The sequence below is a fragment of the Gobius niger genome (assembly GCF_951799975.1).
Source record: "Gobius niger genome assembly, chromosome: 12".
In the NCBI taxonomy this organism is placed as follows: domain Eukaryota; kingdom Metazoa; phylum Chordata; class Actinopteri; order Gobiiformes; family Gobiidae; genus Gobius; species Gobius niger.
The window spans coordinates 16,832,214-16,845,126 of record NC_136863.1 but is presented as its reverse complement, the minus strand read 5'-3'; the positions used below and the strand labels follow the sequence as shown (position 1 = coordinate 16,845,126).

General features: G+C 40.9%; 3 protein-coding genes across 4 annotated transcripts; 1 reads left to right on the top strand and 2 right to left on the bottom strand.

The window, feature by feature from the left end:
- Positions 1-286: 286 nt before the first annotated feature.
- On the bottom strand, positions 287-3,319 carry b3gnt9 (UDP-GlcNAc:betaGal beta-1,3-N-acetylglucosaminyltransferase 9). The gene is made up of 7 exons (XM_079567968.1): positions 3,109-3,319; positions 2,398-2,661; positions 2,194-2,319; positions 1,750-2,052; positions 1,419-1,660; positions 944-1,199; positions 287-767 (listed from the first exon to the last, which is right to left on the bottom strand). Exons 2-7 carry the CDS (start codon positions 2,482-2,484, stop codon positions 411-413), a joined length of 1,371 nt encoding a protein of 456 aa, XP_079424094.1. The 5' UTR covers positions 2,485-2,661; positions 3,109-3,319; the 3' UTR covers positions 287-410.
- A 985-nt stretch (positions 3,320-4,304) lies between these two features.
- bbs2 (Bardet-Biedl syndrome 2) lies at positions 4,305-9,558 on the bottom strand. Its single transcript, XM_079567722.1, has 18 exons — positions 9,481-9,558; positions 8,813-8,942; positions 8,477-8,704; positions 8,272-8,397; positions 8,097-8,159; positions 7,924-8,001; positions 7,699-7,803; positions 7,504-7,590; positions 7,280-7,415; positions 7,057-7,196; positions 6,793-6,922; positions 6,532-6,703; positions 6,326-6,455; positions 6,135-6,254; positions 5,841-5,978; positions 5,659-5,771; positions 5,060-5,208; positions 4,305-4,992 (listed from the first exon to the last, which is right to left on the bottom strand). Exons 2-18 carry the CDS (start codon positions 8,927-8,929, stop codon positions 4,886-4,888), a joined length of 2,139 nt encoding a protein of 712 aa, XP_079423848.1. The 5' UTR covers positions 8,930-8,942; positions 9,481-9,558; the 3' UTR covers positions 4,305-4,885.
- Positions 9,559-9,824: 266 nt separating this feature from the next.
- setd6 (SET domain containing 6, protein lysine methyltransferase) lies at positions 9,825-12,808 on the top strand. 2 transcript variants are annotated; one of them, XM_079567489.1, is made up of 9 exons: positions 9,825-9,928; positions 10,725-10,802; positions 10,889-11,033; positions 11,104-11,245; positions 11,430-11,624; positions 11,708-11,846; positions 11,916-12,093; positions 12,164-12,297; positions 12,374-12,808. In XM_079567489.1, the coding sequence occupies exons 1-9, from the start codon at positions 9,902-9,904 to the stop codon at positions 12,710-12,712; spliced, it is 1,377 nt and encodes a 458-aa protein (XP_079423615.1). In that variant the 5' UTR covers positions 9,825-9,901; the 3' UTR covers positions 12,713-12,808. The 2 variants fall into 2 exon arrangements, with proteins under 2 accessions (XP_079423615.1, XP_079423614.1); XM_079567488.1 differs by having other exon boundaries at positions 11,430-11,633.
- Positions 12,809-12,913: the final 105 nt, after the last annotated feature.

Sequence of the window (12,913 nt, the reverse complement as noted above, 5' to 3'; positions counted from 1 at the left end):
TTACTCCAACATGAAGTCAAAAGACGTCACTTGATTTCATACACAGCCAATCGATTTAATAATAATGAAAAAAAAAAACATGTAGATTAATTACCAAAATAATTGTTAGTTGCAACCCTAATCTGGCCACAAATTCTCAAAAGTAAACTCCAACCATGCTGTGAGGTGATGTGATGATCCCACAGAGAGGAAGAGAAAAGAAGTTTAGTTGTTTAGAATTCTCAAACCCGCACATACACCTATTGTGTGTTTGTATCGACCCTTCAGGTATCATTTCAAAGTCCTGATTCATATTTGAGAGCTAATTCCAACACATTTTAGTAAGTTAAAAAATCGTTCATTTTTGTAACGATTTGTGTTAACAGTTTGAGAAGCCCTGCTTTACTCCATGTATGGATGGCCCATAAGCTCTAATGTGTTACAAAGACCTGCTTGACCCCGTAGTCCATGTCCTGTGTGTCTGGGGCTGCTTGTCCCGTCCTGTATTCAAAGCTCCATGAGAAGGGTTTGGAGGTGGCCCTTGCTTTGCTGTGGCAACTCAATTTAGGGTCATGCAGCAAGTTCCACATCAGCCATATCTGTGGGACACTCAGGCTGTGCACCACCATCAGCTCTCGGTAGAAACACGGGTCAAATGTTTGGAGATTTGGCGCAGCCGACGGACGGGGAATCCCAAATGTCCGAAAGCCCTGGTGCCGGGAAGGCTTGACCCCTATCACCTGAAGGCACATTCCCAAAAAGACGTCATCGATGGGAAACAGCTCCACCTAGAGGACAAGAAAACAACACCGGCTCCATGAAGGTTTTTATTTTTGCTCACAAGTTAAAAACCATAAAGAAAGGCACTCAGGAATATTTACTGTAGAGGCTCAAGAAAGGAAATGCTGATGAAAAGGGGTAAAGTGTTTTAATACTGTTAATATAGGTGTTTAGGCTTTAGTACCTGCTGACAGGCCGAGCTCAGTCTGCGCGCTGTATGTCCGGACATGACGAATCCTCCTCCTCCAGCATATGAGGGGTACAGACTGCCCCCATACACAAACTCGGGGACAAAGTACTTCGAACTACGCCGGCGGATGGGTTTGGCATTTACAATAATATCACCGACAAAAAGGTCCTCCTCTGGTGTCTGCCCCTCCAGCAACTCCAGTATGTTCTCAATATTTACATAGACATCGGCGTCGCCTTTGAAAATGAACCTGCAAATGAGCATGCCATGGTAAATTAAAGTCACAGAACCACAAACCATTGACTTATTATTTACTTCAAAGCCTGATAAAGAATGGAAATAGTCGTGAACTATCGACAGCTTTGTACATTAATAGTTTCATGATTCTATATTGGACAAAAAACTTTCCAATGTGGTGCATTATTGACAATTGCTTCTTCGCCTTACGACTCTTTTCTTCGACACTTACTTGATGTGAGGACAGCTGCTGTTGACCCACGTTAAAAAGTGCGTTTCCTTCAGTGTCAAGTTGAAAAAGGTGTCTTCAAAGTCCCACAGCAGGATGTCCTTAAAGCTCTGGCTCTCATAGGCCAACAGCCTGTCCCATAAAGGCAGGCTACTCTGATTCCTCGGGACGCCCAGCAGGAACACTGTGCGTATGGTTACCCCATTTGGAAAGCTCCCCTCCTTACCCCAGGTCCGACGCACAACCTGACACAAGAATGATGCTGTTCTTAACACGAGCCCCTTACGGGAACAACAATCAGCCAATTCTTCGATTATTATGAAAGTACGTTTACCTGCCGCTTGTCGAAATCAGCCGCGACAGATTTGACTGCAATAAGCATGTACGGTGCACTTTGCCCATCGATGTGGCATTTCTCGGGCTGGTCGATGAGCAGGCTGAAGTTTCGGTTGTCCTTTGCTTTCAAATATCCCTCAAAGTCAAACGGGGGCAGAGTGGGCAGAGGAGGCCTGGTTGGTTTGGCTGCATTCTTGCGTCTCGACTTGGATTTCCCCTTGGCTTTGACCTGGGTTTTGGACTTGGCCTGAGGAGCTTTGATCTTGGACTGGGTCTTAATGGTCGGCAGCTTTGGAGGAGGCTGGAGCAGTAATAGGCAACAGAGAGACAGAAGATTAGGCATACACGTCAACTGTAACATCAGTATTTTCGGTCATAGGGAGTCATCAAACTATGCAGCTATGCCGCTTTTACATCACATTGCACTATTATTAGGACATACCAAAGCGATGTCTCGACTCTCCTTTACTTTGGATCCACTGGCCCCCAGCAGAGTGCGACTGGAGGTGGTGGAGCTGTTCATCTCCAGCTTCCAAACAGGTCTATCCCAACCAGACGACAATACCATCTTCCCCCACATGAAACAGAGACATTTTCAGTCGAAACATCACAGTAGACCGTAGGATCAATGGGAAAAGGTCTGTACCTGGCGGACATAAAACAGCAGGCAGAAGAGCAACAGTAGCAGCATTGTGCACAGGACATCTCCCTTCACTCGCAGGAGCCTCCTCATGCTGTCGTTCTTGACTTCACCTCTGGACCGACACGTGCATTATAGATCACACTAAAGCCAGGTTAGTGTTTGATAGTTGTTGGATATTGTTGCTGGAGTTTGCTGGTGTCCTTTTCTTCTTTTGGTTCCCCCCATCTCAGTGCTCTGAGGGTCGAGGCAGAGGGCTGAGGCTGAATGCTAAGAGAGAGAAAAGTCAAATCAGTGTAAGGAGGAATGTAACAATATGATGCTTGCGGAGAACCTCAGACACACACTCACAAACAAACTCAACTAAACTTTCCAAGTGTTTGAATACACGGCAACATTACCCCACTTTACAGATAGAGAGGCATCAGTGAAGGGGGTGTGTCTGTCTCTTATGTAAGTAGATATAGGGGTAGCATTATATTGAAGATTAGAACACCATGTCCCCATAATCTGAAGATCTATTATTGTTAGATCTCTTAAAGTTTCACGGCAAAAGCTATGAAAAGCATGCGTTTTCATCCTGTGGTCTTTATTGAACAATGAGAACAGCTTTATTGGCCAAAATGAAGCTGTTCTCATTGTTAAAACAGCACATCTTACAGTGTTAAATTCACAAACTCATCGTAGCATGCGAAGCATTCGTAACTAACTTACCACAGGTTTTAGGAGTACATGGTAAACTCAAAGCATCTGCCCTAGTCCTGGAAACTGTGGCACATAACAGTCCCGCAGCTTTTTATTGTCTACATGTGAAAACAAAACAAAACAAAAAAAACGATGACAACTTTGAATAAGAGGTTTAAGACGAGAGAAAATCAATCCATACAAGCTTTCAGTGTGAAAAAGTGAGCTCTTATGCGGCGCTAAACCACGGATAATTACAGTTTCTTGAGAAGCGTTCAAGTGCAGCTCGTAAATAAAACTTTCACAAAGTGCTCCAGCGTAAGACGACTGCAGTTTACGTAGGTGAAAGCTCCTTTGATGTCAATGCAAAGCTTTGCTTACCCGCCGACACATAAACTTGAACTCGTGTGTTTAGCCGGTTATGCTTAAATTAGCGACAAATGGAAATCATTTAGTTTATCCTAAAGGTCATTGAACGCAGCTTGGGAGTCCTCCAGACTTACCACGTGACTCCAACTCGGAGAGAGCCAGATGCCAACACAACGAAAACTTATTCTACTCGTGTGAATATTAAATCCCGGGATTTAAAAGTAATGACACTATTTCACTTATCCAGGCGTGTCATGAAAACGAGTAATGGGATTTTAGTCATGGGATTTCAATTTATGTAGACTTTGTAAATGAGGCTTCAATACAGAAAGCCTTCTTTCTTATGAATATGGGCTGTATGTTCAAACCCAGGGCCCGTTTTTCCCCAGTACACAGTAACCTGGAGCCAATTCACATATTAAGTATAAAGTGGTGCTTGCAAGCAAACTGTTGGAGTGTAAGGTTGATGTGTAAACTGGTTCGATCAATAGGATTGAAAATACTTCACTGTGTGTAGTACCAGACACACAGGAACCACTGGAACTGTGATTAATGACCCTGATCTGGACTATTACCAAACCATATGTGCAGGAGCCTATAGCATGAGTGGACACGTGAAGAAGAGGGGGCAGTCACACTGGGATACTGTTACAGAGTAACTGTTATAAACAATGACACAATTGCATTGTGATATGTAAGAGGATTTGAAATGGAATATGCTACAACTAAACCTCTAATCAAGTAGACATTATTTTAAAGATAGAAGCACATTGCTCTCATTTGGTTCACTGTTCACAACACATATAATAGTTGAAAGAATTATCAACAAACACGAAAGACATCATTTATTTTATTACATTTTAAAATCTATAAAATTGACACAAAATTATTACCTTAGGTTTCTTTGGCTAAAGACACATCTGGGGCTGAGACAGTGAGGTGTCACTGGGGCTCCACTGACTTCCCAGCTGCCCTTTCTCTAAACATCACATTGTCAACTGGCTTAAACAGTCCTGTGCTGACCCAGCATCATATTCCCAAACACTCAAAACAACTGCGGAATCATCTGGAGAACATCTGCAAGATCTCTCCATGCACCCAACTCAGCTCAGTGTATGGATCACCTGGCATAGAAAGCCCCGTCAAATTATGAGCTATTAAAGTCAAATAACTAAATACTAGCTGAACACCCTGGCAAGCTAGGTTAGGTTTTTGCCACTCCACATTGACTAGACAGCGCTAATAGCCTGAACAAGGTCTACTCTTTCTTTTATTACTGTCAGGTTTATATCTGAGCACGAGGATTAAGGCGATTGCGTTTTCCTTGTTTGTGACCACTGTCTGCTTCCATCCAAACATGTCATGTTGGTTTGTTGAATAGAGTACTTCAGTGTGCATGATTTTTAGTCAACATCTTCACATGTTCAGCTACATTTCACTCTCAGGAGGACGCAGTGCCTGCTTTCATGATCCTTAACAGTGCATTAACATTGTTGCTCTTGATAGCATCTCGGCAAGCGGAGATCACCTGGTTCTTGGGTTTTCCCACTAAAGAAAAGAAAAGAAAGAAGAAATCAACAAATAATATGCAAGCTTGTAAATGATAGCGTTTTACCTCGGAGTCGTCCCGCTCGCTGAATGGCTTGATTGACAGATTTAAGGCAGGAGAGTAGAGCATTGTGATTGTTGGAGCGGATCTTGTATTCATTTATCAGATCCCTGTTTAAATCATACAACTCTCTGTAGCGCTTCTTCATGGTTTTCCTATTTAAAAATTACACCGTCATTAGGTGATTATAGATTACAGAATATATTATTTCAACGAATAACAAAGCAGTACAAATAGTTGATATTTAGTAATACCGTTAAAGAACAAATTGTAATAATAATAATAATAATAATAATAATAATAATAATAATAATGCACTGGTCATGCTTTTCTGGACACTTTGCATTATTATGTTGCATTATTCATTCACTCCATACTTCATAGTGGTAAGCTACTATTGTAGCCACAGCTCCCCTGGGGTAGACTGACGGGAGTGGGGCTACCAGTCTGCACCATCGGCCCCTCCAACCACCACCAACCACACATGCACCACATTCACCCAGGCTTCCTGGTGTTCCCAAATGGTCTTCCATCCAAGCTGTGTGCTGTTCTTATGATTTAATTAGCGGAATATTCCATGAAAGTGATCATATAAAATGACTTACATGTCGCCCATTAGACGGGAATCTTCTGCTTGTACCAACATAGTCCTGATATAGTTTGAGTGGTCAGCCATTGCTGCAGTTAACTTCTGATGAACTGAGTGGAACTCATCCACCTGACAAAAATGTACTTATTACTAAACTTTAGGTAAGCCAAGTATAAAAAGACACAAATGAAATCCCACCTCAGTGAGTGTGGTGCGCAGCTCCTCCAAATATCCAGGAAAATCTGCCTCTGCTGACAGGTCCTCTATTCCCAGAAAGGAAGCCATTGACTGTACAAGATCTCCAGCCAGGTCAATGTCATCAGTTTTCAAAGTAATCTGATGACAAAACGAAATTCACATTTCACAAATCAAGACAAATATAATCATGGTGATAACATGCAAAAGTGACAAATGTGCATATTCACATAATTGACCATTGTAAAGGCAACTATGTACAAGTTGTTTTTACACAGTTCATATCATGTGCATTACCTGTCCACTGCTGGCCAAACTGATGCACAACACTCCCCCAGCCCTTAAAGAATAAAAAGTCACATCTGGACTGGCAACACCCTCTGGAAGGAGGAAGTTCTGGTTTAGCCACATCACAACCTGCACCGAGGAAACAACGATTACTTTTCTGTTAAAAACATGAAGAAAAAAAACCACGATTTGACACAGACCCTTTGTGGCCTGTCATTTATGCTGAAGGTGACCCATCCAGAGGGCGGAGCAGCTGAGGAAGTATCAGTAAGTTCATACATGGAGAAGCGAGGCAGCTGACGCGTGATTTCAAACACATGAAACTGTGAGCTGCAAAGAGAGATAACCTAACATAACCTTTACAATTCACAATTAAAGGTGTCAAAGCTTATAATCATATTCCTGCCTTGACTTTCCACCGACAAAGGCTTTGATATGCAGGTCCACGGGTATATCCTTTGGAGGAACAATAGGAACTTGTATACATCCTGAAAGATTTTGAGCACTTGGGTGTACCACATGACTCTCTCCTTCAAATATCCCCTCTGCAAAAATGAGCACTGCGCGAATAATGGTTTCTAAAAAAAGAAGACAAAACATAACATAATTTGAATGATTTCTTTGTATTTAACACATCAAACAACACATTTTTTGTCTAGTGGGCTACCATTGGGTGTTGAAATACTGAGCTCAACATGAGCCCTCTGAGCCTCTGTAGCTGGTCGTACTGAAAGTGCAGTCTGAAGTTGCGTGTTGGCTGGAATCACACCTACACCAGTGTTTGCTTCTGACACCCCCTTAAATTGACATCAAACAACTTTTTATTCAAAATTGCCTTGTACTACTACAACTGTATTGCGTCTGTAAGTCATAAGAGAGTCAAAGGGGGATGCAAACAAGATTGTATTAAGATAGAATTAGACAACTCTACCTTGGCGTTTTCTTCATAGTTGCGAAGCTCCAGCAGGAGATTCTGTTTGCGCTGGCTGAGCTCTCTGATGTGATCCTGTTCAGCACTAGAGTCCATAAGATTTCCCTTTTGTTCTTTACTCGCGGGCAGATAACCCCGAACTTCAACATGACAAAATGTAAAATAGTCAGATCATTTTCAAAGGTTTAAGGGTATGTTCAGTTAGACAAACTACAGAGCATACCCTCCCCTTCTGTAGAGGTGCAGATGAGCTGCTTCTGTCCATCCAGCCTGTAGTCTCCCTCCACCACTCCAGCCACTGAAGAGGAGAAGTTGTCTTTAAAAATGACTTCCCCGGTACGGTCACTACGAGCATCAATCTGCAATTAAGTAAACACAATTTAAAATTAAAATTACAAATACATGTCTAAATATATGTGGTATCCCAACAACTGTTGGCGTGCTGACCTTTCCATTTGACCAGCCAGTTATGAGCTCCACTACTCCGTCAGCATTCAGGTCAAAAGCATGAATGCTCATTGCATGGTTTTTGGACTAAAGGCAAATGGAGTGAAAGCAGAACATTTACAAGAAGGAATTTGGTTAAATTTACACTGCATATTATACATGTAAAGAAAGTATAAAACTAAAAGTTTCATTTGCCTTGATTCTCCAGTATCGTGAACTGCGGTCATAAACACCCACAGTACCATTTGCAAGTGCGTAGCCAAATCGACTGTCATGCATATGACAAAGGGATGTAACAGTCTGTAAATAAACAAAAATACATTTTGCAAACCACATTTAGAAAAGTATTTTGAAAAGCATTAAAGGCATATAAATGTAGCAAGAAAGTATTCAGTGCTGAGACTAAATCAAATAATTTACCTCATTTTCAGACATTTCAGCCACGAGCTCATCCTCTTTAAAAACTCTAATATCAAAGTCTTCAGATCCTACTAAAAGCTACGGATATAACAGACACAAATGTCAACTTCAAAGTAAATGAAAATGTAGTATTGACTAGCAAAGACCAATGGCTGCATGTGCACAAAACTCACTTCATTTTTCCCATCTCCAGTGAAGTCACAGAGAACAAGAGATCTCACATTATCACCAGTCACCTGGAAGCAATCAGGTAATGGACACAACAGAGAAGTTTGACAACAGTATGATGTGAAACAAATGAACAAATATGGTCATTCATAGCATGTGATGTATACTGTACTTCCTTACTGTCCAAAAATGGTCATTCCCCTCAAAGTCAAAACCTTGCAAGGCACAGTTCCCTCCAATAATGGCGAGAGGTGAAGGGATGTCTCCAAGTTTACCCAGGACAATGGCATTGGCTCCATCTGTCACCTTCGTTATACAACCACACAAAAGCACATAATTGCCAGGCTCTAACCATTACATGATGCATTTATTTAACGATACTCACCTCTCTGTAGAAAACATCAGCATTATCATGAACATTGTAGGCCAGAAGGTTGGTTTGAGAGCCCACTAACAGCGTGTCCCCAGTGATGTTTGGACCCAAAGTTCCTGCTGTCAAACAGGTAACTGCCTGGTTAATGTTAAGAAGAGACACATCAGAGTCTTGTGCACTTTGACTCAAGCGGTGTCCAGTTAACCTCTGTCCACGAGCATGGGGGTTGTGAATAAACACCTTTAAAGCAAAGATATGGGGTTGAATGAAGAAAAAGTAGGTATTGCAAGAAAGATGACCAGTCTATATCACGTGTATGTAGACATTATGCACCACATTACAAATTACCTTTCCAGCTTGTGTTGCAGCCGTGAGGCATGGATGAACTCCATCAAATTTACCAATTGTCACCATCCGAGGGTTAATCTTATGGTTGAGCTTTAATGTAAAGATCGGGACCAACATCTTTTAATAAATTCTATATCACGTTCAGGGAGAGAAGGACACATAATCTGTGTTATTGAGGATTATTTTGAAGGCTGGCACTGACAATACTGTAAGCATAAATGCACAAATGCAGAACAAAATATCTAACATTACACACAAACACATACAAACTATTCCATCCAAAGAGGTTAAAACAAGAAACGTTAACTAATGTAATTACAGGCTTTACGTTTGACCCTCACGGAAGAGTCTTGTTGCCTGGCAACCTGAGGCGCATATGCTAAGGCTCTTCGCCAGGGCAGGCTAATCTCATTGCAGTTTAATGTAAATTTCTGATTTAACATGTAACGTTAGAACACCCTCACATCTAACATGCTACACTCGGAAAATCAACAACAAAATACTGTAAAGTACTGTAATACGTTTCGCATTCAAGAGATACAGGCTATCTGAAGCAAAGTGACGACGAAGGTTTGGAATATGAATGACCAATGCGACAAAAAGCAGCTAACGTTAGCTACATTTACATACGAAACTGACCAAAAACAGCATTCACACAAATATCCCACCTTTTTCTCGATGTCCTACATAAACTAGTAACTGTTAACTCATTAGCTTGTCACCAAATCATTAGTGGACAATATATACAACTATTTCCGCCAATGTTTTTCAAAATAAAAGACACAACTTTTACAATGAGCGATGAGAACTGAACATGGCATTAACGTGGCGTTAATGGTAATAAGACAAAATAATATAAGTATAATACAGCCTACAGCGTCATGTCTGACACTGGAGATACTGGCTAGGGCTGGACAGATGGGTAGAATCAAAACAAGCATCCTATTTTGGTTTCTTTTTGTCAGTCCAACAGGAGGCAGCCTAAATACGTTACTGATTTCAACCAACCTCACTTCCACAGAAGAAGAAGCATCAACGGTTGCGGACATTGCTAGGCTCATATTTTATTAATAAAGTATATTATATATCATGGCCACAGAAGTTAAACGACCGAAGGTATTTATTGAAACGTCCAAGCGAGCAGACAGTCCATCTATTTGGAATAAGAAACTGAATCTGAGACAGTTTAGTGTGGCACGTGTCTGGCAGGGAAGTCGATGGTTTAGATAAGCAACACATCTGAGTTGTATATTGCTCTTCTGTTTATTTTACAGTCGTATGTAAACATACAAGTGTTCAGTTCAAGTGTTCAAATTCAAGGTTTATTAACAGTGCTGTTCTAGCACCAAATAATGTACCTCACTATGCATTGCACATTATCAACTTGCATAACAGCTCCTTCCCTGCTCAGATGAGCCCTGGTGGCACACTGATCCCCACTTGCATAGCCAGCTTTGCTGATGATCAAAACATACTCCACGGATTTAGCCCACATGAGAGCTTGGAGGTGGTACTTCGATACTCCATCACAAGAGAATGTGACATATGGTGAATCAAGCAATGAAATTAAAAATGTCTAACAACATACCAAAATACATAAGAATAATTATAATACAAAATTATAACTTTAACATTTTCTACCATAACATTCTCAATAAATTACAAACGTAAGTATTCCAAGTTATTGATGATACCAGACACACACAAAATATTCTGGCTGGCTTTTGTAGACATGTTCAAGTTATAAAATAATGACAGCGGGGTTATGTTGGGAACACAATCTTTTGGTGAATAGATGAATTGATTCGAATGGATAATTCATTGTAAATTGCAAAGACTGTCAGGATCATAATTTCTTTCTTGATCAGGTTGTGTATTAACCGTTTTGTTTTGATTTTTTTTTTTTTGACAGATGGATGAAGGCGTAGAGTTTCGTCTGAACAGATTCCTCCAGTGGTGTGACCAAGTATGTTTGAAGCTCAGCGAAAAGGTAAAGCTTAGATGTAAATCGCTGTTCAATTGAGACACTTCAAATCTTTCTTGGTTTCATGTCATTTGTAATTTTGTCTTAAACAGGTGTACGTGACTCATGAAGGGACAGCAGCAGAGTATGGCATGTTGGCCAAGGATGATATTGAGGAAGGAGAGGTGTTGTTTACAGTACCCAGAGAAGCTATTCTACATGAGGAATCATCAAAGGTCTCTGGTGTGCTTGACAAAGGTAGTTAATATCTTATTTAAATGATTATGCTTACTGTGTGTAGTTTTGATTGTTTTGTTTTTTATTCTAGAAGAGGAAATCCTGAAAAGTGCCTCAAACTGGGTTCCCTTGCTCATGGCTTTGTTGCACGAATATACTTCAAGCCAGTCACGCTGGAGGCCATACCTTTCTCTGTGGGATGACTTTAGAAAATTGGACCATCCTATGTTTTGGTATGACACCATTTTAACATCTGTAGACATTATTTGACAGGACAGATCTTGAAAAGGGGTAATTAGCAGCAAATTGTTGAAACCGGGAGGCAAACTCACACCGTCGAGGCCAGCAAAGTGCCAAAGCTTACGTGTTGCCTTGATCACTTATACATTCTAATGCATTTTCATCTTTGTATTTTAGGTCTAAAGATGAGAGGGACACGCTCTTAAAGGGAACAGGAATCCCTAAAGCCGTGGACACAGACTTGGATAACATTTCCAAAGAATATTCGGATGTGATTCTCCCCTTGATGACCAAATATTCTGAATACTGGTCCCCACAGACTCACACACTGGAGCTTTACACACAACTGGTGGCCTTCGTCATGGCGTACAGGTTCGAACCGTAAAAACTCATTCATCCTTAAATTTTCAATCCTTTACATTTTTTTTATTTATTTTTTTGTACGTTCATTGTAGTTTTCAGGAGCCCGATGAGGATGACGACGACGACAACGAAGATGAACAAGAAATTGCATCCAGTCCCCCAATGATGGTACCCATGGCAGACATGCTGAACCACATTGCAAATCACAATGCAAATCTGGAATTCACACCAGTAAGGAAATCATGTTTTAACACTATCTTGGCTCGGTCCTCCCTGTGACATCCATGCCCTTTTGCTCAGGACAGTTTGAAGATGGTTAGCGTGCGCCCGATTTGTAAAGGTGAAGAGGTTTTTAACACATATGGGCAGATGGCAAACTGGCAGCTATTGCACATGTATGGTTTCACTGAGCCCTTTCCAAACAACAGCAATGACACTGTGGACATCCCCGTCAGCAATTTCTACAAAGCCGCTCAAGGTGAGAGACATACTATTATCTTTCATCCTCCCCCTGATGTTTTTATTTAACAGTTACTTTAATCATCTAGGTATTACGTCGGAGTTAGAGTTGTCACTTTTGGAAGAAAAGTGGAAGATGCTGAATGAAATGGAAGAGAACAAACCGATCATTTTTGGTGAACAGGGTTGTCTCACAGATACCGCACTTAACACGGTTTTGAAGGTGAGAAATTGTTTTGTTGGTACATGTCTGAAGTTATTGGAAATGATCCGAACCAGTACTTTTGCTGTGTCTTTAGGTGTTTTCCATGTCAAAGGAAGAGTTCTCGGATTTCAAAGAAAGTGAAGGATGGGAAGAGGATGACGAAAATGAGGAAGATACTGCCCTGACTTTATCCAAAGAGGGACTTCCCAAAGTACAGGCCATTTGGAAAAAGCTCATTCATGGGGCAACAAAACTGACGTTACATGGTTATAAAGACAGCAAGAATGAGGGAAGAGAAGATGACCCTGATAAGATGATAATGGAGAACAAAGAAGCTTTCACAAAGTTGAACAGCAGGCAGCAGAGGGCTTTACATGTGAGATATGGACAGAAAAGCATTTTGTATGAACTCTTAGAGCTTACAAAGCCCTAAAGGTTGTTTTATGCACACCATGTGTCTCCATTATTTTGTATATTTTGAAACCAGTCAATAAAGATATTGCTTTTTCTTCCAAACTATCTCACCAGTATTGCTTCAAGACTTGCCACAAGAAAAAAAAAAGCCATGAAGTACTTCCAGAAAGATTTGACTTTCCTAAGAAACACAAAAATAAACCATGCAGTTTGATTGCTT